Source organism: Berghia stephanieae, chromosome 1 (genome assembly GCF_034508935.2).
Source record: "Berghia stephanieae isolate SIO BIC M18660-M18661 chromosome 1, UCSD_Bste_1.3, whole genome shotgun sequence".
Lineage (NCBI taxonomy): Eukaryota > Metazoa > Mollusca > Gastropoda > Nudibranchia > Aeolidiidae > Berghia > Berghia stephanieae.
Genome location: NC_088360.1, coordinates 134,069,786 through 134,091,444, shown reverse-complemented (window position 1 = coordinate 134,091,444; position 21,659 = coordinate 134,069,786). Strand labels below are relative to the sequence as shown.

The following is a 21,659-nucleotide window of genomic DNA, read 5'->3' as shown; positions in this document are numbered from 1 at the left end:
TCAAGCCAGTTACTTTAGTGTGAGTTGAAATGTTCTGATCTATCGACTGATGTAAATATTGCTGCTCGAAGCTCGAAGAAATAAATAACAATATGAATGTAAGCTTTAATTTAATATACGAAAACAGATAAAATGGACGTTTCAGGTTTCCCCTTTATCAACAAAACAGGATAAATGAAACACTACAGAAGAACGAGATAATGTGCTTACATTCAATTTCACATTGTGATCTATGGACTGAATTTTAACAATCTCAACTTAAAACCCGTCAAAGCAATATGAAGCTGCTAGAAGCTGTGGACTATTTTCAAAAAAAGAAAGAAAAAAATACCAAACATAAAATATTATATTCTGATTGAATATATCATATTTGATAGTCAAAAAGCATTACATAAAAACATCTTTGGCCTGGAAGACGTAGCATTTATTCTCTCTGGTATACATAGCACCGTCAACTGGGGAAACTTTCTAAAGGGGAAACTTTGCCTCTTGAATTTTGGACCAATAAGAGATTGTTTAGTTTTGTTGTAATTATTTAATTTGATAAAAATGCATGTCTTTTAACGGGTACAATAACTGCAACAAAGCTGAGATTATTCAAAATGCTCCAAATTCACAGTTACCCCAACTGAATGTCAGATAATCTCATAGAAAGAGTCTAGTAATAATGAACATGGGTAAAACATGAAATAACTACATTTTTTTCTTTCTTCATTCAATTTCTGTTTACTTGCAGCGCTTGCAAATCTTTGAGGTCATTTATTAATAATAATAAAGTAATCGATTAAAAAGTAAACAAATATATAATATATAATCTCTACAAACTACAACAAATGAGAAAATGATGAGATTCTTGATTGAAAGATGCATGAGTTTCTAATCTCAAGAACAAGTATGAACATTGTTTTGTTTTGTTTTTAAAGGTTTTACGGCGCTTGCAACATGATTTAGGTCATTTCAGCGCCAGTGAAAAGAAAGAAAATGGGGTAGTCAAAAAAAAGGTTTGGATTTACAATTAAAGTCGCACAAGAAAAAGTAATACAAAGGGAAAGGGTTCAAATAGGGAACAGATGTAGATTCCAAGAGCAAACTATCAGTGTACTTAGTTTTAAGATCACCTAAAAGTCTCATCCAGACAAAAGCACTGGTTCCCACTAAGAGGAATACACTCAAATGTTTACAAACCATTGTATATTCAAAACAAAACAATAAATAAATAACAGTACATAACAGAGAGATGATTTACAAGGAAAAAATCTCATCTCCCAAAACTATTTTTTTTTTGTTTGTTTGTTGCTTTAGGTCTCTTCCAACACAATTGAGGTTATATGAGAGACCGCTGAAACAAAAAAACAAGCAATCTAACAAAAATAGTACAAATGTAAATCAAAATCATAACCTAAAGATATCATAAGCTAAATTATAAATAACCAAGAACAAACAGGCAGAAGATTTACAGAAAAAAAATATCCCCTGTCAAAAATACAATCACAAACCAAAGAAGCAGGATAGGCTAGTAAAGAGAAGAAGAAACGACATCACTATCGGATCGAACACCCATGCGAACATCATAGGTATATGATTCAAGGGTGATGCTCCCATCCAACCACCCGTTCCCAAAACTATAATTATACCTTTAACTGTTCCCCTCCTAGTCGGGGACTCTGGCCAGGGCTAGGACAAAACTAAGTAATCCCATTCCAAGACAAAGACAGAAAGCAACTCGGAAAACAGATATAAGGAGATAGAAGACACAGCATGACCTCCTGCCCACCATGGGAGGCCAAACACCCCACCCAGAAATATGAAGATTAAGTGGTTTTTCCATGAAGATTGTCAGTAAAACAAACCAAATGACACTTCATTGTTACATGTGAATTAAATATGGAGATCTTGAAAAAGAAATATCACAGAAACCAAACTTGATAAATCATAACTCATTGATAGTAATACCCTGGTCATTCAATCTCTGAATAAACTAAAAGGATGGCCAATTTTTTTTTTTTTTAATAAAAATAAAAAGAAACTTAAAGGATTTCCAAAATACAAATTAATTACATCAAACAACGAACAAAAAAAGAAATACAAAAGGGAACAAAACAGCTGAGCTCAATGAATAAAAATTTTGGCCACAAAATGATATGCACCAGTAAAAAAAAAAAAAAAAAAACAAATAAAAAAGAAAGGGAGAAACAGCATTATGTCTATGATGCACAGTCGGGGTTTTTTTATTTTATAATAATATAAATTCATTAGGAGTTCATCAAAAAAAACGAAAACAAATCAGAAACTTTTCAAACGTCTACTGCCTTTTAGACACTTTTCAAAAATGATGCAAATTGGGTTTTGTGGCCAATTCCTTTGAATACTAAATAATGTGAAATTGAATGTAAGCTTAAACTTAATATACGAAAACAGATAAAATGGATGTTTTGGATTTCCCCTTTATCAACAAAACAGGATAAATGAAACACTACAGACGAATGAGATAATATAGTATTGGCGTTGTTAACAAGTGTTTCATTCACCTTGTTTTGTTGATTAAGGGGAAACCAGAAACGTCCTTTTTATCTGTTTTCGTATATTAAATTGAAGCTTACATTCAATTTCACATTGTTATTTATTTCATCGAGCTTCGCGCAGCAACATTTACATTAAATACTAAACGACTGTTGCGATTTACATAGAAAGAATCGTCTCACATTTGATACATGAAACAAACCTATCAACAAACAACATTTTTATCCTTTCATAAAATCGTTCAATACAAAAATTCACCATTAACAATGAATTTCAGATTTAACAAAAAACTAATATGAGACTAAAAGTACCACCGGAGTAATATTACTTCTTTGATATTGTTTGATTATGCCATTTTCAACCATGGAAATAACAATTTCTATAATACAAAACAATATATAATTTCAGAGCTGCCTACCTGAAATGTCAAAAACTCGTAGTTCCAAGGAAAGAAAAAGAAAAAGTCACCATAGATAGTTTTGCAAAACAATAATTTCCCCTTATCATAGTCAAAAAATGCTCCAAAGTTCCCAATAAGTTCTCAGGAACTAAATTTTCCTTTTAAATAAGATTTATTGAGTCAAAGACTTTTGTAGATTGTGTCAAAAATTCGTAATTCTACTATTTTTTCGTAATACTAGGCAGGTCTGTAATTTGTTGCCATACAAAAATGCTTTTAGATTCTTGTCCTGTGGAAATGAGACATCTGGATTTCAAGTTGTCAAGATCATTTGAGACCTCAGCCTTCATTTAGTGTTACTACCAGGTGTATCAGGGTACCGAAATCTAAAACGATGGACTGGTTTTAATATGGTATTGATGGATAATACTTTACATTGTTTTGAGACAACGTATATTTATTTGCAGGTCTGATAAACCAACTTGTTATGGGCCCATTTTTGTAATGGAGACACTCTCAAACCAACGCAAAATATTGTACAATAGAACAATGTTAAACCAAGCCCATAATTTCTTTTGGTTATCAGACCTGCAAATATGAGTACATAGTTTTGAAAGTATTTTCATGACAACAATGAGACAATAAAAACTTTGATCATCAGACTAGCAAGTAACTACACATAGACAGACAGACACAAAAAAGTCATTATGAAATAGACCATCATATTTTCATTCTCATCACCAGTCACATAGCAGTCTTTGTTACATGCAAATGAGAATAATATGTTTATCTGATATGGTACAATTGGTGACACGATATGAGTTAATGAGGCAAACACAACAATGAAGGACAATGAAAGGCATGAATATATCTCTACACACTCAGATTACATGATTTTAGTTCATTTACACATTGTGAGCTCAAAATATAATGATTGAAAGAATACTATTCAATCAAATAAATAAATAGACATATAAATAAAGGAATGGATGCATGAATAATTATATAAATCAATAATAATTCTAAAGAATGAATACATCTATAAATTCGAGCATCAAACACAACTTTAAGCATTTCCCAGCATCATACCAAGTACTAAATCAAACACAACTTTAAGCATTTCCCAGCATCATACCAAGTACTAAATCAAACACAACTTTAAGCATTTCCCAGCATCATACCAAGTACTAAATCAAACACAACTTTAAGCATTTCCCAGCATCATACCAAGTACTAAATCAAACACAACTTTAAGCATTTCCAGCATCATACCAAGTACTAAATCAAACACAACTTTAAGCATTTCCCAGCATCATACCAAGTACTAAATCAAACACAACTTTAAGCATTTCCCAGCATCATACCAAGTACTAAATCAAACACAACTTTAAGCATTTCCCAGCATCATACCAAGTACTAAATCAAACACAACTTTAAGCATTTCCCAGCATCATACCAAGTACTAAATCAAACACAACTTTAAGCATTTCCCAGCATCATACCAAGTACTAAATCAAACACAACTTTAAGCATTTCCCAGCATCATACCAAGTACTAAATCAAACACAACTTTAAGCATTTCCCAGCATCATACCAAGTACTAAATCAAACACAACTTTAAGCATTTCCCAGCATCATACCAAGTACTAAATCAAACACAACTTTAAGCATTTCCCAGCATCATACCAAGTACTAAATCAAACACAACTTTAAGCATTTCCCAGCATCATACCAAGTACTAAATCAAACACAACTTTAAGCATTTCCCAGCATCATACCAAGTACTAAATCAAACACAACTTTAAGCATTTCCCAGCATCATACCAAGTACTAAATCAAACACAACTTTAAGCATTTCCCAGCATCATACCAAGTACTAAATCAAACACAACTTTAAGCATTTCCCAGCATCATACCAAGTACTAAATCAAACACTCCGAGATTCCGATGCTGATAAACTAGGAGATTTATAGGCAAAAAAATACACACTTTTATCAAAACTATCAAATAAATTGTAAAATTTCCAAAACGTAAGATGCAGGGGAACAAAAGCACCAGATCAAATTTTTTAAAATAGGATTTTAAAAAATCAATCTAATTAAAAATAACTGTCTTTCATTTCTTCGAATAAATTTATCATCACAAAATCAGCTTTCCTGTGGAGATTAGGAGACAGTGGCAGATCCAGATTTTGACTCAAACATTTTCAAGATTCCTTCCAGCTTCAAGTTTTCTGCAATACTCTTCGGTGACAGCCCAAACGCATCTTGTAAATCAATTTTAGCTCCACTTTCCAGCAATAGAGAAACAATGTTCTCACGATTGAGGGTGACAGCCTGAATGAAATGAAAATTTAAAAAAATAAATACCTAAACAACATTGAATCAGGTGTTAGTAGAAATGCTAATGTTGGCTTTTAAATGTCAAATTTCCACAGTCAGGACTCATCAAAGTAAGAAAAGCAAGTATTGATAAAATAAAATAAATTTAAAAAATGAAAAATTAATTTTAAAAAACAAAAAAAACAACCCGGTTTATAGCTCTTACGTGTGTCTTAAATCCTATTATTCCAGCCCTCCTATTGGAAAACCTAATCATTTCTTAGTAAATACGTAATCGTTGAATAATGATTTGAACGCAGATATAAAATATTATCATTATTATAAAAATCTTATTCAATGATTGCAGAATATTTTTGCACATTTTATTGGTGTGAAATATGGTGTAAAAGACAGCTAATTGGTAATCATTTTACACCTGAGTACGGTAAGAGAATGTGAGAAAAGAGCCGTTTCCAAGGACTCAACTATGCGCCGAGCGAGGCTCGAACCCATGACCTTCCGATCCAAAAGCGAGTGGCATACCACAAGACCACATAACCGCACAACAAATGTGACGAATTCCCTATAGTTGGTGAGGGGAAGGTTAATCAATTCTCTAAATTGTGACCCTTCGTCTCAAAACAGTATTATGTCGGGATGGACCAGATGCTTAAAAGTCAAATTATAGTTAAACTGGTCAAAAATATGAAACGTTGGTGTTTAGCACAGTAAAATATGATATTCCTTCTCCTCTATAAAGCATATAAACTCAACTTAAACATGATATTTATGGCTACAAATTCCATTTTCAGCATCTTAATCATCCCGACTTAATACCGTTTTGAGACGAGAGGTCATAATTGATGAATTAATATTGAAACCTGTGAGTTTTAAACAGCATAAAAGGAATTATAACACACTATTTTCTCAATCCAATCAAGATACAATGAGAAAAAAAGCAAAATGGAGAGAAAGATAAAGGGAGTAAATGTGACTCATAAATAAGGGAACAACACAAAACAAACAACGTTTCGGCCTTTTCCAAGTAAACACAAAATATATATTTATATATATAGAACGCAAATTTTCACTCACATTTTTGTGGCCGAGACGACTCTTTTCTGTGTTTTCCACGTCTTCAGTCAGCGTAATCCATTTGTAATGGATTACGCTGACTGAAGACGTGGAAAACACAGAAACGAGTCGTCTCGGCCACAAAAATGTGAGTGAAAATTTGCATTCTATATTAGCTCTAACCATCATTATCGAGCACTTTCGTACCTACAAGTACCCACCAACACTCATAAATATTTATATATATATATATATATATATATATATATATATTAGATTGTCATAATAATATAGGTGAAAATGTGTGTGTATGTGTGTGTGTGCAAGAGAGAGAGAGAGAGAGAGAGAGAGAGAGAGAGAGAGAGAGAGAGAGAGAGAGAGAGAGAGAGAGAGAGAGAGAGAGAGAGAGAGAGAGAGAGAGAGAGAGAGCGACAATGAAATGAAGTAATGAGATCAAAACTATAATATATATCTCAAGAATAAGGTAGGAGGATGGGGGGGGGAAGGAGGGGAAGAGGTGTTATTGAAGAATACTAGACGGCGATAGCGTTATTATTGCCCCCCCCCCCCCCCTTTAAGAGAAAAGAAAACATTTAGAAAAGACAACACTTACCACATGTAACGGCGTTCTACAGTCGTAGTCATGACAATTAGGATTCGCCCCAGCAGTCAGCCAGGCGGATATAGCCCTTTTATTATTAGCTGCTGCAGCACTGGAAATAAGTAAAAAATGAAAAATTTAATATCTAAAAAAAATCCCAGAAAAGTCTGAACTTTATACAGGGTAATATCTTAGCCATCGTTAACATACAACTTGATACTATAATTCTCTCAGACGTATTGTTTGACATCATTTTTTAGGTTCTTGCAGCGTCTAGTGAGTTGTTGTTAGTACAACTCAAGGAAAAAAGTGATTCCATTGGTTGAACTATTGAATACAACTCACAATTTGTTTTCTTTTGTGGCCAAAGACTTGTCTTTTGACGTAATTATTGGGTCAGTGTCAGGCTATAAGTTAGCGATCGCTATGGCAATATCCCCTAAATATGATCAAAACGCTTTACAAGGAGTCTCAAGCCAGCCAACAGCAACACTTGACATGCAGGACTTTAAATTACATGACACCTTTTGGGAGCTGTTAATTTTTAAAAACAGAGATAATGCAATTAGAAACTAGGTACTCATTTTACACCTGAGTGCCGTGACAGCATGTGCGTAAAGAGCCTTTCCTAAGGAATCAACATCGCGCCACTTAGAGCAGGACTTGAACCAAGGAAAAAAAAGGGGTCCCTTGCCAACAGTGACATGTAACATTTAGGACGGGACATGACGCCTGTTAGGCGATATTACAGTTTTTTTGGACAGGGACAACACTGTTAACGACCAGGTACTCATTTTACACCTGGGTACGGTGAGAGAATATGAGTACAGAGCCTTGTCCAAAGAAGCAACTATGCATCGAACTATGCTCGAACCCAGGACCTTCCGATCCGAAAGAGAGTGTCATACCACAAGAACACAAAGCACATAAAGAAAAAAAACCAAATTAATTGCTGTTAAGCCGGTGATACATTTAAAGCACAGGGCAGTAATTTAAAAAATATGCATTTGAGATTAAACACAGAACCAACAATAAAAAGATATTTTTTCAAAATTGAGCTTTTATATAGTGCAATATCCATTAAACATGCTCAAAACGCTTTACATAGGGTCCCTGACCAACAGCAACATGTAACATGTAGAACGGGACACGACGCTTGTTAGGCGATAATACAATATTTTTCCTCGACAGAGACAATGCAGTTAATGGCCAGGTACTCATTTTATGCCTGAGTATGGTGAGAAAATGTGAGTAAAGAGTGATGGATTATCCATATTCCTTCATAGAGTGCCTAGGTGACAGTATTTAATGATGCCATGGCAAAAAGGTGTCATTTAAAAAAAATATATATAAACATAAAGTGAAGTCCTACTGTTACTGATTTTATGACATTAAAATTATATAAGATATTTTCAACTACAATCGGACTAATGATTTTACAAAAGGTCCCCACAAAAGTATGGCTTTAAATTATTAAACAAGCCTGCTAGTTAAATTAAATTATAATTTTAAAAGATAAAGAAAATGTAAAATAATAAAAATGAAAGTTTTGACAAAGAAAATGTACCTATTCAAAAACATATAAAGACAATACAATACACACAAACAGCATAGCAACAGGTTTGAAAAATAACAACTCATGGTTGCCTAAAGCTAATATCCCGTTCAAGACTTAAGCTCGTTCTACAGTAGTAGTAGTAGCGTATGGCTACACCTCCAAATGTATTTCGTCAACCCAGCTTCTAAAGTCTTCCTCCGCCCTAAGGATGGTTTCTTAGCCACCTTCAAGTTTAGTGACTGGACAGTGGAGGACGATGTGATCGCTGGTCTCTGGGGCTGCCTGACATTTCTGGCAGGTATCACTGTTTCCAAGTTTCCATCTGCACATATTTGATGCAGTTCTGTCATGTCCAGTTAAGAGGCGGTTTGAGGAAATCCAGTATTTCCTGGCATTCTACAGTAACGTGACACCTACCTACACATCCTGACAGCAATCACATCTTGTGACAACGTCAGGTGGGCTCCGGTCTTCACTAGCAGTTTGATGATGTCCACATGCTCGGCCTCCACGGCGTCCACCAACGGCGTCTCCCCCCTGCAGTCCTTTTGGTGGACACTCGCTCCACTCTCCAACAAATGTTGTACAACGTTGATGTGACCCACACGACAAGCGATGTGCAAGGGTGTTCGGCCATCTTGATTTTCAGCTCCGATGTTACCACCCTGCAGGAAAATTTTTTAATAAATCAAATATTAATCACAGAGGACGAGGAATCCTAATACTGAAAGCGTTTTTGAAAATAATAAATTTTAAATTGAGCTTTTATATAGCGCAATATCCACTGAACGTGCTCAAAGCACTTTACAAAGGTCCGTGTCCAACAGCAACATTTAACATGTAGGACGGGACATGATGCCTGTTAGGCAATATTACAATATCTTTTTTCTGACAGAGACATCGCTGTTAACGACCAGTTACTCATTTTACACCTGAGAGAATGTGAGTAAAGAGCCTTTTCCAAGGACAAAACTATGCGCTGAGCGAGGCTCGAACCCAGAACCTTCCGATCCGAAAGCGAGTGTCATACCACTAGATCACATAACATTGGGGCATCGATACTGGTCAAAACCATCGGTTTTCGGGTGACTATAGCGTCAAGTAAATTTTCTTTATTGCGACCGTTGCATTTTAAAAAATAACATCCCTCGGACCTCAATCCAAATCTTTTCCTAACTTATGTTATTTTGTACGTCATATTCTTGGTATTCAGAAGAATAACCGTAAAAGAAAAACAATAAAGTAGTTAAAACAAAGCATAAAAAAGAACTATTTTCCGCTGCTAGAAGCTGTGGTCTGTAAAAAAGAATAAACAAAAACGATATCGAACGGTCTTTTTTGTTTACTTTCCGAGATTTTTCTACAGAGAAGATCTACAAATTATCTCTGTTGTCTGTCTGGAATTTAGTAATGTATTTTTTTATGTCTCGATTGTTTATGTTGGCTGAAGAAGGGTTTTGAGCCTGAAAAATTCAGTGGTTGGTATATTTTTATTTTGTTTTAAGCTGTTATGTTCATTTTTGTTTACTTGTTTTCAGCTCAAACAGTTCTCCATTAAAAAAAAAACCAACAAAAAATCAAAGCAAACAACAAATAAATAAATGAATAGAATCGACATATTTTGTTTTGACAATAAGAAAGTTTTGTTTATGAATTAAATAGTCTATTAATAGTGCAGACAGTGCAGAAGACCGAACACAAAGGAGACAGCGGTTCTGCGACATGTTTACAAACACAAGCTACTGTTTGTTTGTTTTGTTTTTAAGGGTTTTGCAGGGCTTGCAGCACATTAATGTCATATCAGCGCCAGTAAAAAGGAAGAAAATGGGATAGTAAAAAGTTCTAGAATTACATTTAAAGCACCCAAGAAAAGGTATGGAATTTGTTCAAATAGGAAACAGATGTAGATTCCAAGAGCACACTATCAAAGTATTTTACTTTGAGATCACCTAAAAGTCTCATCCAGACACAAGCACAGGTCCCAACTAAGAGGGACACACCCAAATGTTTACAAATCATATATAATATGTAAACAAAACAGTACAGTACATAACAGAGAGATGATTTACAAGGAAAAAAAATACCATCTCCCAAAAACTAACTATACATTTGACTGTTTCTCTCCCAGCCAGGATATCCGGCCAGGGTCAGGACAAAACCAAGTAATCTCATTCCAAGACAAAGACAGAAAGCATGTTGTAAAACAGGTATAGAGGAATAGAAGACACAGTTAGCGCCTCCCTGCCCATTATACGAAAATAAGATCTACCAGTGATGATGATATTAATAATATTCATTAATATTGACAGATGTTATGAACTTTAAATATAATTTTTTAAAACTAATAAATGACGAGGTTGCCGAAATAAAAAAAAAGAAGAAAAAAACCAAACTCTTTGAATTATCTATCTAGATCTGCATTTCATCATAGAGCTTACTGTTTTCACCACGAGAGCAACAATGCAAATTGGGTTACATTGCAGCTCAAATCATATCTCTATCAATGCCCCCTTAGTTCAATCTGTGCTTACAGTCATATAGGGGCAGCGTGGCTCAGCAGTACGGTTTTTGCTTTGCACCGTAAAGGTACCGAGTTCGATCACCCACCACTGCACTGTGTGGCCTTGAGCAAGTCACCTTGCCCTAGCTCAATTTGCGGCGCTGCACTCCGGCTAACGCCTGGGTTATTCCAGTCTTCCCTTGGAATAGACCCTGGAGACAAATTTCCCCATATGGGATGAATAATAGATAATATATATGGCTGTGCAGTCTCTATGGACGCTTGCCGTGAATGTGTACGTCACTTCGAGTTTATCTGTCTGTTTCTATTATCCAGTTAGTAATCTGCTTCCATAAATCTCTGTCTAGTGCAAGCATTCTGAGCTTTAAAATGTCATCATGTGTGTTAAGGTGCTGAGGCAGTTGAATGTTTCCTTGTGTTGTTGAAATCAGTTCTTCGGTTGTTGTATCTAAATGTATTTGATATATTTTGAGATCTTGATTCAATGTTGTTGGAAGTGAAGTTGGTGTACACCCTCTGTATTTGGCTCCTTGTTTGAAGTAATCGTCCATTGAGGTTTGTGCTGGAATGTTTTCATCTCGCCGGAGCACGTGTCCGAACAGTTTCCATCTTTGTTTCTTTATATGCATACTGACTGGTTGTACTCTGCATCTGTCGTATACATCCTCATTACTGATTTTGTCTGGCCAATGTACCCCAATAACTCGTCTCAATTGTTTGCGATGAAGGGAGTCCAGGGTGTCCAAATTCTTTTTTGTAAGACCCCACATAGGGTAGAGTCGGGGAAATTCGCCGTCGGGGAAATTCGCCACTTCTCACACCCCTCTCTTTAAATGCAAATAACCCATCTTACCTATTATTGGACGAGTCCAAGTGTCACATCATCACTTTGATGCTCTTTTCATCTATTGTTTTTAATCCACCAATCAGCATTTAGTACATTAATATCGTGACACAATCGTGTCATTCAACGCCATAGTGTGTCTGTCGGTCTGTGCGCCTAATTCGTCCGAAATCCAACACCCGCCATTCCAAATTCCTACTTTCACTCATTGTCATTTTAAGCGTTTTTTCAGCTTAGATCCTCACTCTACAACCTGTTATTTTGATATTGTATGATTTAAACATTAGTTTTGATGTTGCCATCATTTGCAATAGTTAAAAATATTCCTTTATTTTTTAATTGAGGGTCCCAATGATATCACTGCTTTCGGGGAAATTCGCCAATTGTATCGGGGAAATTCGCCGTTCTAATTGGGGACATTTGTCGCTCTGTTTTGTTGAAATATTATTAATTAAATGTTTAAAGGGGGCATTGATGATATTTTGACCGATAATTATTTAATAGATTGGTGATGCAGTGTCTAGGTAGCGTTCATAGTGCATAAAATTTACATAATGAGGATAGTAATGATTATTAGTAATTTAACTGGACTTAATGAACTTTTTACTATAATGAAGCAGTTTTTTTATATATTTGTAGAATAAATGGTGAGAACTTCAAAGAAAACGCAAAATGGAAGCAAAAGATTAAGAGAAAAATAGGATAGGATGGTTCAGCAAAACACAAGAAAAGATATTTTGTCATGTTTTCGCCTTCTATCATAGTATCATATCGTCATTTATAAACCTTGCCGTTGGTCATTGAATATTTTTAGTTTTTTGCCATTGTAAATGAATAAAATATAGTAATTATTTTTTTGTTTGTTGCTTTAGGTCTCTTCCAACACAATTGAGGTTATATGAGAGACCGCTGAAACAAAAAAACAAGCAATCCAACAAAAATAGTACAAATGTCAATCAAAAGCATAACCTAAAGATATCATAAGCTAAATTATAAATAACCAAGAACAAACAGGCAGAGGATTTACAGGAAAAAAAATATCCCCTGTCAAAAATACAATCACAAACCAAAGAAGCAGGATAGGCTAGTAAAGAAGAAGAAAACGACATCACTATCGGATCGTACACCCATGCGAACATCATAGGTATATGATTCAAGGGTGATGCTCCCATCCAAATATAGTAATTACTACAAATTAAATCAAATATAAACATGAGAAAACAAAATAATATCTAAAGAGTACATAAAATTCACGATAAAAAAGTGTTAAAATCGAGCGGCGAATTTCCCCGACAGTGGTGGCGAATTTCCCCGAACTATGGCGAATTTCCCCGACGAGCATAACAACTTTTAAATGCGAAAATAAAGTATTACGAATTGAAATACTGGAACAAGTTTAATAAAATCTCATCACTGATTGGCTGATTGTCTTGATGACCAGTTTCTATTTTAAGAAAATTGACATCTTGAGACTGAAATAAGCGAAAGAAGTGGAGCGACCGCAGGGTGGCGAAGTTCCCCGACTCTACCCTACCACAGTTGTACATAAGAATTGGCAGCACTAGCGCTTCGTAAGGCGTATTCTTTTATTTTCATTAACGATTGATGGGATGAATAAAGGGAATTAATTTTAGAATTATTTATTTTTTATAAATAATGTTAGAAATTATTGTTTGATCAGATTAACGAAAACTCAAACCCTGCCCTTATTGAAATGATAACCCGGAGACCTCAATAGCTCAGTTGGACCGAGATTGACCCCAGGTGACCTCGAGGTTTTTTTTCTGACCTCTCCCAATCCTTGTCCACCAGCAGTGATTCGGTTACTGGGTCTGTTAGATCTGGGGGAAAATTCTTTGCAATAGACGCATCCAAACAGTAGCAAGCAATTGCTATAATCTGTTTCAAGCGAAAGAAACCAGGATGAACTCCAGTTCCATGGGCCTAATGGATTTGAGTAGTCCTTTCAGAGCCAGAGTTAGTGGAGCCAGAGTTAATCTCGTTTTCTATAGTGTGAAACAGACAATAGCAATCACTTGCTACCCTTTGGATAGGATGCTAGTCTATCGTTAAGTATTTTCCACCAGCAGATCTAACAGACCCAGTTAACCAATCATTGCTGGGTGGAGAGGGTGGGGGGGGGGGGGGGGGGGGGGTGGTCAGACAAAAAAAATAATCTTGACTGCATCCAGGATTGATCTTGGTCCCTATTGATTGTGAAGCGAATGCTCTACCAGAAGAGCTATCGGGACCCCCCACTGGATCTGAAGGCTACTTTAAATGATGAATTGCTTCATACCTGGTCCTGTAAATACCGAAGGCATGGGATGTCATTTGCTTTTGCTGCCCAGCACATTAAATTTGGGTAGATTGAATTCTTCACTTTCAAAATTTCCTGCAAAAAACATCAACAACAAAAAAAAAAAATCAAATCAGCACAATTCATTTAAAAAAAAATATAACAAAGAGTCCTCACATTCTCTCTCTCTGTACTCAGGTGTAAAATGAGTACCTAGCCGTTAACAGCATCTATGTTCGAAAAAAAAATAACAGGAGTCATGTCTCATCCTAAACATGTGAGATACATGTCGCTACTGACCAGACACCCCTTGTAAAGCGCTTTGAACACATTAAGTGGAATGTGCTCTTGGAAATGCTAATGTCTAATACCAAATATATTCCTACTATAAAATTGTTAATACTGCTACCTAAAGTAAAAAAAAAAAAGAATTTTAAATGCGCTTTTATATTGCGCAATATCCACTAAACATGCTCAAAGCGCTTTACAAGGGGTCCCTGACCAACAGCAACACGTAACATGTAGAACGAGACATGACGCCTGTTAAGCAATATTACAATTTTTTCCTGATGCTGTTAACGACCAGATACTCATTTTACACCTGAGTACGGTGAGAGAATGTGAGTAAAGAGCCTTTTCTAAGGACTCAACTATGCGCTGAGCGAGGCTTGAACCCAGGACCTTCCGATCCGAAAGCGAGTGTCATACCCCTAGACCACATAGCCGCACAAGTAAAATACCTATACAGTATAACGATGGTCGGCGGATCAAACCTCTGAAGTCTAGATGTCATCAGAGGTCTGATCTGCCAAAAATTAAATAAAACATGGTGCGCAAAGCTCATAAAAAAAAATATTTAAAAATTTGAGCTTTGCTATGGTGCAATATTCACTAAACGTGCTCAAAGCGCCTTACAAGGGGTCCCTGAACAACAGCAACATGTAACATGTAGAACGAGACATGGCGCCTGTTAGGCGATATTACAATTTTTTTCGGACAGAGACAACGCTGTTACTCATTTTACACTTGAGTACGGTGAGAGAATGTGAGTAAAGAGCCTTCTCCAAGGACACAACTATGCGCAGAGCGAGGCTCGAACCCAGGACCTTCCGATCTGAAAGCGAGTGTCGTACCACTAGACCACATAGCCGTGTGTAGACTTCAGAGGTTTGATCCCCTGACCATCGATAAGTCTTATTTTATTTTTAAGGGTTTTACAGCGCTTGCAATACATTAAGGTCATATCAGTGCCAATGAAAAGGAAGAAAATGGGATAGTAAGAAGTTCAAAAATAACAAATAAAGCACCCAAGAAAAAGGAAGGCAAAGAGGAAATGATTCAAATAGGAAACAGATGTAGATTCCAGGAGCACAATATCAGTGTACTTAGTTTGAGATCACCTAAAAGTCTCACCGAGACACGAAAATAGGTCCTTGCCAAGAGGAAGACTTGAATGTTTACAAATTATTATATATATACACACACACACACACACACACACACATATATAATATATAAACACAATAAATTATTACAATGTATAACAGAGAGATGATTTACAAGACAAAAAATATCATCTCCTAAAACTCTAACTATACATTTGACTGTTTCCCTCCCAGCTAAGGTATCTCCAGCCAGGGCCAGGACAAAAAAGTAAACTCATTCCAAGACAAAGATAGACAGCATGTTGGAAAGCAGATTTAGAGGGATAGAAGACACAGTAAGGAGGCCAGGAACTCCACTCACGGTAAGTCTATAAAGTTTGATTTAGTAACAAATTCACACACTTACCTCTTTGGTGTTTATACTGATGAATTTGGCAAAACTGTAAATGAATTCAGACTCTGTGATGGCGCTGTCCTTCTCTGTGACCACAGTCATCTCCCCTCTCAAGCTGCGGCCGAGCATCTAGTAAAATACACATTGGAACATCTTGATGTCAACAAGTGGGATTTCAAATATACAAATAAAATATAGATATACAAATTATCATGAATATGAGCTCATCATGATGATAATAGTGATAATAATAATGATGATGATGATGGTGATCAAAATAAAATAACAGAAGATGAATATGGATTACTGGTAATTAAGAGGTCTGAGGTTTGATCACCCGTTGAGATATTACAATTTTTTTCCGACAGAGACAACAGTATTAATGGCCAGGTATTCATTTTTACACCTGAGTACGGTGAGAGAATGTGAGAAACGGGCCTTTTCCAAGGACTCAACTATGCTCCGAGTTGATTTTTGGGGATTTTTTTTTTTATCTTGTAATATTCTCCCCTGCCTTGGTACTGTTTCATATACATTGGTATGTGGTGTAGCGTTACAGGTTCAAGATGACTGTAAAAAAATAGATGAAGAAATAATCAGAATTGTGTTTGGTTAGAAAGAAAAAAATATAAACAACAAAAAATAAAAAAAATAAAAAAACGGACAAATAATAATAATAATAATAATAATAATAATAATAATAATAATAATAATAATGATGATGATTAAGATGATGATGATGATGATGATAATAATAATAATAATATTACTACTGCTACTACTACTCCTACTACTACTACTACTACTACTACTATATAATAATAATAATAATAATAATAATAATAATAATAATAATAATAATAATAATAATAATAACAGGGTGTCCAGGGAAATCCAACCTTAAAATTTCCTACCTAAAAGTGAAATTTCCTACCAAGTATTTTATCAATTCTTGCCATACCCACAGTGTTCTATATGCTTAAAAAAAAAACAATCCTACTTAAAATAGGTTTTACCACTTCAATACAATCCATATTTCAAAGTAAGAGCAGAGGTGAAAATGACTGGTCACAAAAAGGAGGAAATTTCTCAGCGCACAGATCATGACCCATCCATGCGACTATAATCTATAACTTTTTTGACAACATTCTGAGAAATTTCAAAAGTTTAAAAACTGACAGCAACATAAAAAAGAAGAGAATGGTACCATGTGATTATACACTGTCAAAAGCCACCACCCACCCCAATTTTCACTTTTTAAAAATACTCATGAATTGTTGGTAGGTATGATGTGGTAGTGAGTTATGGCACTCGTGATAGAGATGATAGTGTAGTATTAGTTGTAATGGTTGTAGTAGTGGTGATTGTGATGGTGGTAGGGATGATGATGTGGCAGTGGTTGCAATCGCGGTGGTAGGGATGATGATGTGATGGTAGTTGTAGTAGTGAAGTGGTGGTGGTGGTAGGTATGATGATGGTATGTATAGTGGTTGTAGTAATAGTGGTAGTGTTAGGGATAGTGATGTGGTGGTTGTTATAGCAGTGGTGGCATTGGTGGTAGGCATGGTGATGTGGTGGTGGTTGGAGTAGTTGTGGTGGTGGGTATGATGACGTGGTAGTTGTAGTGATGGTATGGGATGTGGTAGTGGTGGTGATGGGGATGATGATGTGGTGGCAGTTGTAGTAGTAAAATAATAAAATTGTGTGCACAGCAGTTGTCCTTCATACATTATTGACATCTCATTTGAAGCAAGAAATTCCTCGTTTTTCTCATTTTACAGGAAATTTCACCCTCAATCTCATTATTTCCAACATTTCCGACCAAGTATGAAATTTCCGACCAATTTCCAACTTTCCGACTTCCCTGGACACCCTGAATAATAATAATAATAATAATAATAATAATAATAATAATAATAATAATAATAATAATAATAATTATATATAATTTTTAAAAAAGAGAATCAAGACATAATGGTACAGCATACCTTTTTCCTCTTGTCCGTGGACCAATCCTCCTTGCCAAGAATGTAATATAATTTACAAAGAGCTGCTTCAGCCGTCATGTCACCACCTTGGATCACTCCTGCTTCCGTCAAAATCTGGCAATGTACCAATGGCCAACCTTAACTCACTCAATCCTAGAGATTTTTGCTACTTTACTTTTCAAAATTGGAAAAAATGAATTAAAATGAGCATGTGAATAGATAGTTTTATTCAATTACCATTGACATATAAATACGAAAAACATTAGCTCTGTTACGCCTATAATTTGTCTCAGAAAAATGTAATAAATAGGCATGGGGTAAACGTGACCAGAGTAAAACTAAGGATATAGTCGGTGTTAGGGTTGAATGAGTTAAGGGGCAGTTTGGGTCATTTCTAAAAAAATATATTCAATTACCTATATTGGGCGGTTTTAATCATTCTATTGCGTCATTCATTACATGTTAAAAAACAACAGTTTTGGTGAAAAATATACATTATCTGTGTTGATACCTGTTTTGAGACCTGATTTGGGGGTCTGGCATAAAAAAATATAACAATCTTGTGGTAGACATTCAACAAAAACCAATGAAGGAATGACCTTCATATTCTTCCCTCTTATCAACATTGTAGTATTTTGTGTCACCATTCAGATTTTACAGCGTTAGCTTATGGGAATTTATTAGAACATTACAAAGTTGCGAATCAAAAGTGTTACGACAAAATTGATGTTAAAAATTTATAATTTGGATTATAAGTCAAAATACGCATACTTTTATCAAAAACAAAAAAATATATCTATGGTGACATAATCTCTTTGATAACTGTGGACATTTTCACACAATTTCATTGAATAGATTCTGAAAAATGTTTGACACAGTATCCCATACCCCTAGAAAAATGACATATTGAGAAAATAGCAAAATAGCTTTCCATTTTCCACACTTTTCTTACTACATGTACCCTTTTCGATTGTGTTTTTCGAGTCTTTTTAGTCTTCTATTTTGAGGAGTTGGACTTCAATAATATTATTTCTAAGATAATGAAATATCGCTTTCCACCAGAAGCTCAAAATTAATTTTTTGAAGGATTTCCCTAATAATTAGACCCAAACTGCCTAAGATTCTCTGAATAGCAACATTACTCTGTGCTTGACATGTCATAAAAAAATGTATAGAGCAAATGCTAATCCTTTTTGTTGTTGTTATTGATGATAAATTTTGTTCAGAGAAAAGTTACGATTATCGGCCATCAAAGGCCAATAAATAAACTTTTTGAACTTTGAACTTTTTTTTTTCTCTCCTGTAAAATTTTGTAAAACCAGTTACAGGGTTACATAATAGATACCAAACGTCGACAAATCATCGATACAAAGTGACAATACTCACAAGACCAGTTTCATATTCGGCTCTGACATCTCCACGACTACACTGAGAAATGTTAATCATCAAGACACCAAATCGGCTGGCATCCCTAAACAAGGACATTAAACCTTCACTGTTGGGAGCATTTCCTGCTCCGTAGGTTTGAATCACAACCCCTTGCACTGGGGGCTGGAGGAAAGCTCTGACCTGTCATAATGATGGGCATAAAAATGAAAAAAAAGAAGCCAATTATAAAATCCAAAGACTTGAATAAATTTTTTAAAATTAGATTCTAAAAGGTCATTCTACAATATTTTTTTCCATCATCATCAGTTCTGTAGTAGCTCCCCCACACTGCACACACATTTTATAATTTCATCCCAGTGACTAATAATTTTTATAATTTGTTAAACATTTCGATAAAAGCAGCTTCTGCAACATCAGCGAGAAGTTTGTTCCTTACTCTGATTGTGTGATGTTGGTGGTGGGGGGGGGGGGGGGGAAGAGTAATGGTATACATTTGTCTATGCTACTCTAGTTCTAGTCTTTCTTGATACAATCCTTGCACTTTTAGGCAGTTTTTGGCCATAGTTCCTGTTTTAACGTGCAATGATATCGAGTTTACAATAATCACTTGTGACATCAGATTATCAGGCATTCAATTCCACTATATATCAGTTTCTTAAAAGAGAAGTATATTATTTATGAGCTATTTTTATATAGCGCAATATCCACTAAACATGCTCAAAGTGCTCTACAAGGGGTCCCTGGCCAACAGAAAAACTTAACATGTAGGACGAGGCATGACGCCTGTTAGGTGATATCACAATTTTTCGGATAGAGACAACGCTGGCCAGGTACTCATTTTACACTTGAGTACTGTGAGAGAATGTGAGTAAAGAGCCTTTTCCCAGGACTCAACTAGCAAGGGTTTAACCCAGGACCTTCCGATTCGAAAACGAGTGTCATACCACTAGACCGCATAACCACACATTTAAATGTTTTTGAACTTGTCTTTTATTCAAAGATGATAAAATCAGAATTACTTGAAGGGTAGAATAATCAATTTCTGACCCCCTGTATTTTGGAATTTGCAAGGTCGTGCAACAATTGGAAACATGAAGAGTGTAAGAATCGGATATTATTCCACTCATCAACAATGAAAAAGAAACTCAAAGTATAATTCATTTAACTCACGGTTTGTGTTGTGATTCCTGGAAAGAGACGAAGCAAAGCCACATTTGGACATAGTCTCGTTTCAATTCTGAATGGTTCAAGAGCAGAGTTTCGGAATACTGCTTGCCAATCGACTGAAAAGTATCAATATTATTTTTGGGGAAAAGTGTGTGGAGCAGGTACTTATGTTGATAGTAATAAGAAATGAAGTGAGTAGAAAAGTGCCAGAAGACAAAGAGAATACTTAGGAGTGGTGGATGGTGTCAATTGTAGAGTGTCCAGTTGCCGTAACAGTTAGGTTATGGGTTTGAATCCTCATCACTGCATAGTTTTTGTTCTTCCTTCTCCTCTGGCACTTTTCTATTTAATAATATTTTTACGCTTTATGTATGAAAACTCTTTAGAAAAGAGAGTGAAGCAGGCACTTGTGTTGATACTTATTTACTTACTTATCCAAACCAGCGACCACCTAAGATCTAGCTCTTTGGTTTCGTGTCATGACGTAGAAGTTAGAGGTCTTTTGTAGTTGTTCCAGGTGACTATATAGTGTGTTACTGATGCTTGGTGGGAGGAATGTGCATCTCAGGTCTTCAAGAGGTTGTTGGCATTTAAGCAAGTGGTGTGTTACTGTTTCATTGGGGTATTCACTTGTGTTGATAAAAGCATGAATGAACCCAAAAGGGAAGACATTTCCTAATTACAGTCTCCTATACAACAGGATTTAAAATAGTCAGCGAGAAGCTAACGTACAGCCTCAATCAACTGCTACTCACTCTTTTAGTAAATTAGGTTTTTATTTTTTATGGTTTTAAGGGTTATACTGCAAAAGGCGAATAAAACTAACTTCATTTTTGACTCTTTAGTTTTTGCTTTGATCTTGCTGTATCCCCCGTGCCACCCACTGTGCATCTTCCCCTGTCGCCCATTCCACTCCCCTGATCACAGGCAAATCACTGATAACAGGGAACTTCACCTGTCACAAGTGATTAATTACCTGCACCTTCCTCAGTTGAAACAAGGGGAGGTAAGCGAGGTCTGAAAACAAGGGTGATATTGTCAAAAAATTCATAAGAAATGCACTCCTTACATCATTTAATACTGGAAACCTATGTGTCACACACAATTTCTTCTTATTTTTTTTTTGATATTTTAAACTTCTGTCGTAATTATATATATTTTTGTGAAGTGCCAATTGGATTATAAAGCAGATAAGAAT

At 35.5% G+C, this 21,659-nt stretch overlaps 1 protein-coding gene across 1 annotated transcript in view; it reads right to left on the bottom strand.

The window, feature by feature from the left end:
* Positions 1-2,198: 2,198 nt before the first annotated feature.
* Positions 2,199-21,659, bottom strand: part of LOC144963259 (L-asparaginase-like) — a 40,842-nt gene continuing 21,381 nt past the window's right edge. The window contains exons 8-16 of the mRNA XM_078897128.1: positions 20,465-20,577; positions 19,292-19,474; positions 17,906-18,019; positions 15,930-16,046; positions 14,139-14,234; positions 8,892-9,139; positions 6,929-7,028; positions 4,844-5,256; positions 2,199-4,015 (exon numbers count right to left, since the gene is read on the bottom strand). Of these exons, the coding sequence (XP_078753254.1) occupies positions 5,086-5,256; positions 6,929-7,028; positions 8,892-9,139; positions 14,139-14,234; positions 15,930-16,046; positions 17,906-18,019; positions 19,292-19,474; positions 20,465-20,577 (1,142 nt within the window). The 3' untranslated portion in view covers positions 2,199-4,015; positions 4,844-5,085. The remainder of the gene's footprint in view (positions 4,016-4,843; positions 5,257-6,928; positions 7,029-8,891; positions 9,140-14,138; positions 14,235-15,929; positions 16,047-17,905; positions 18,020-19,291; positions 19,475-20,464; positions 20,578-21,659) is intronic.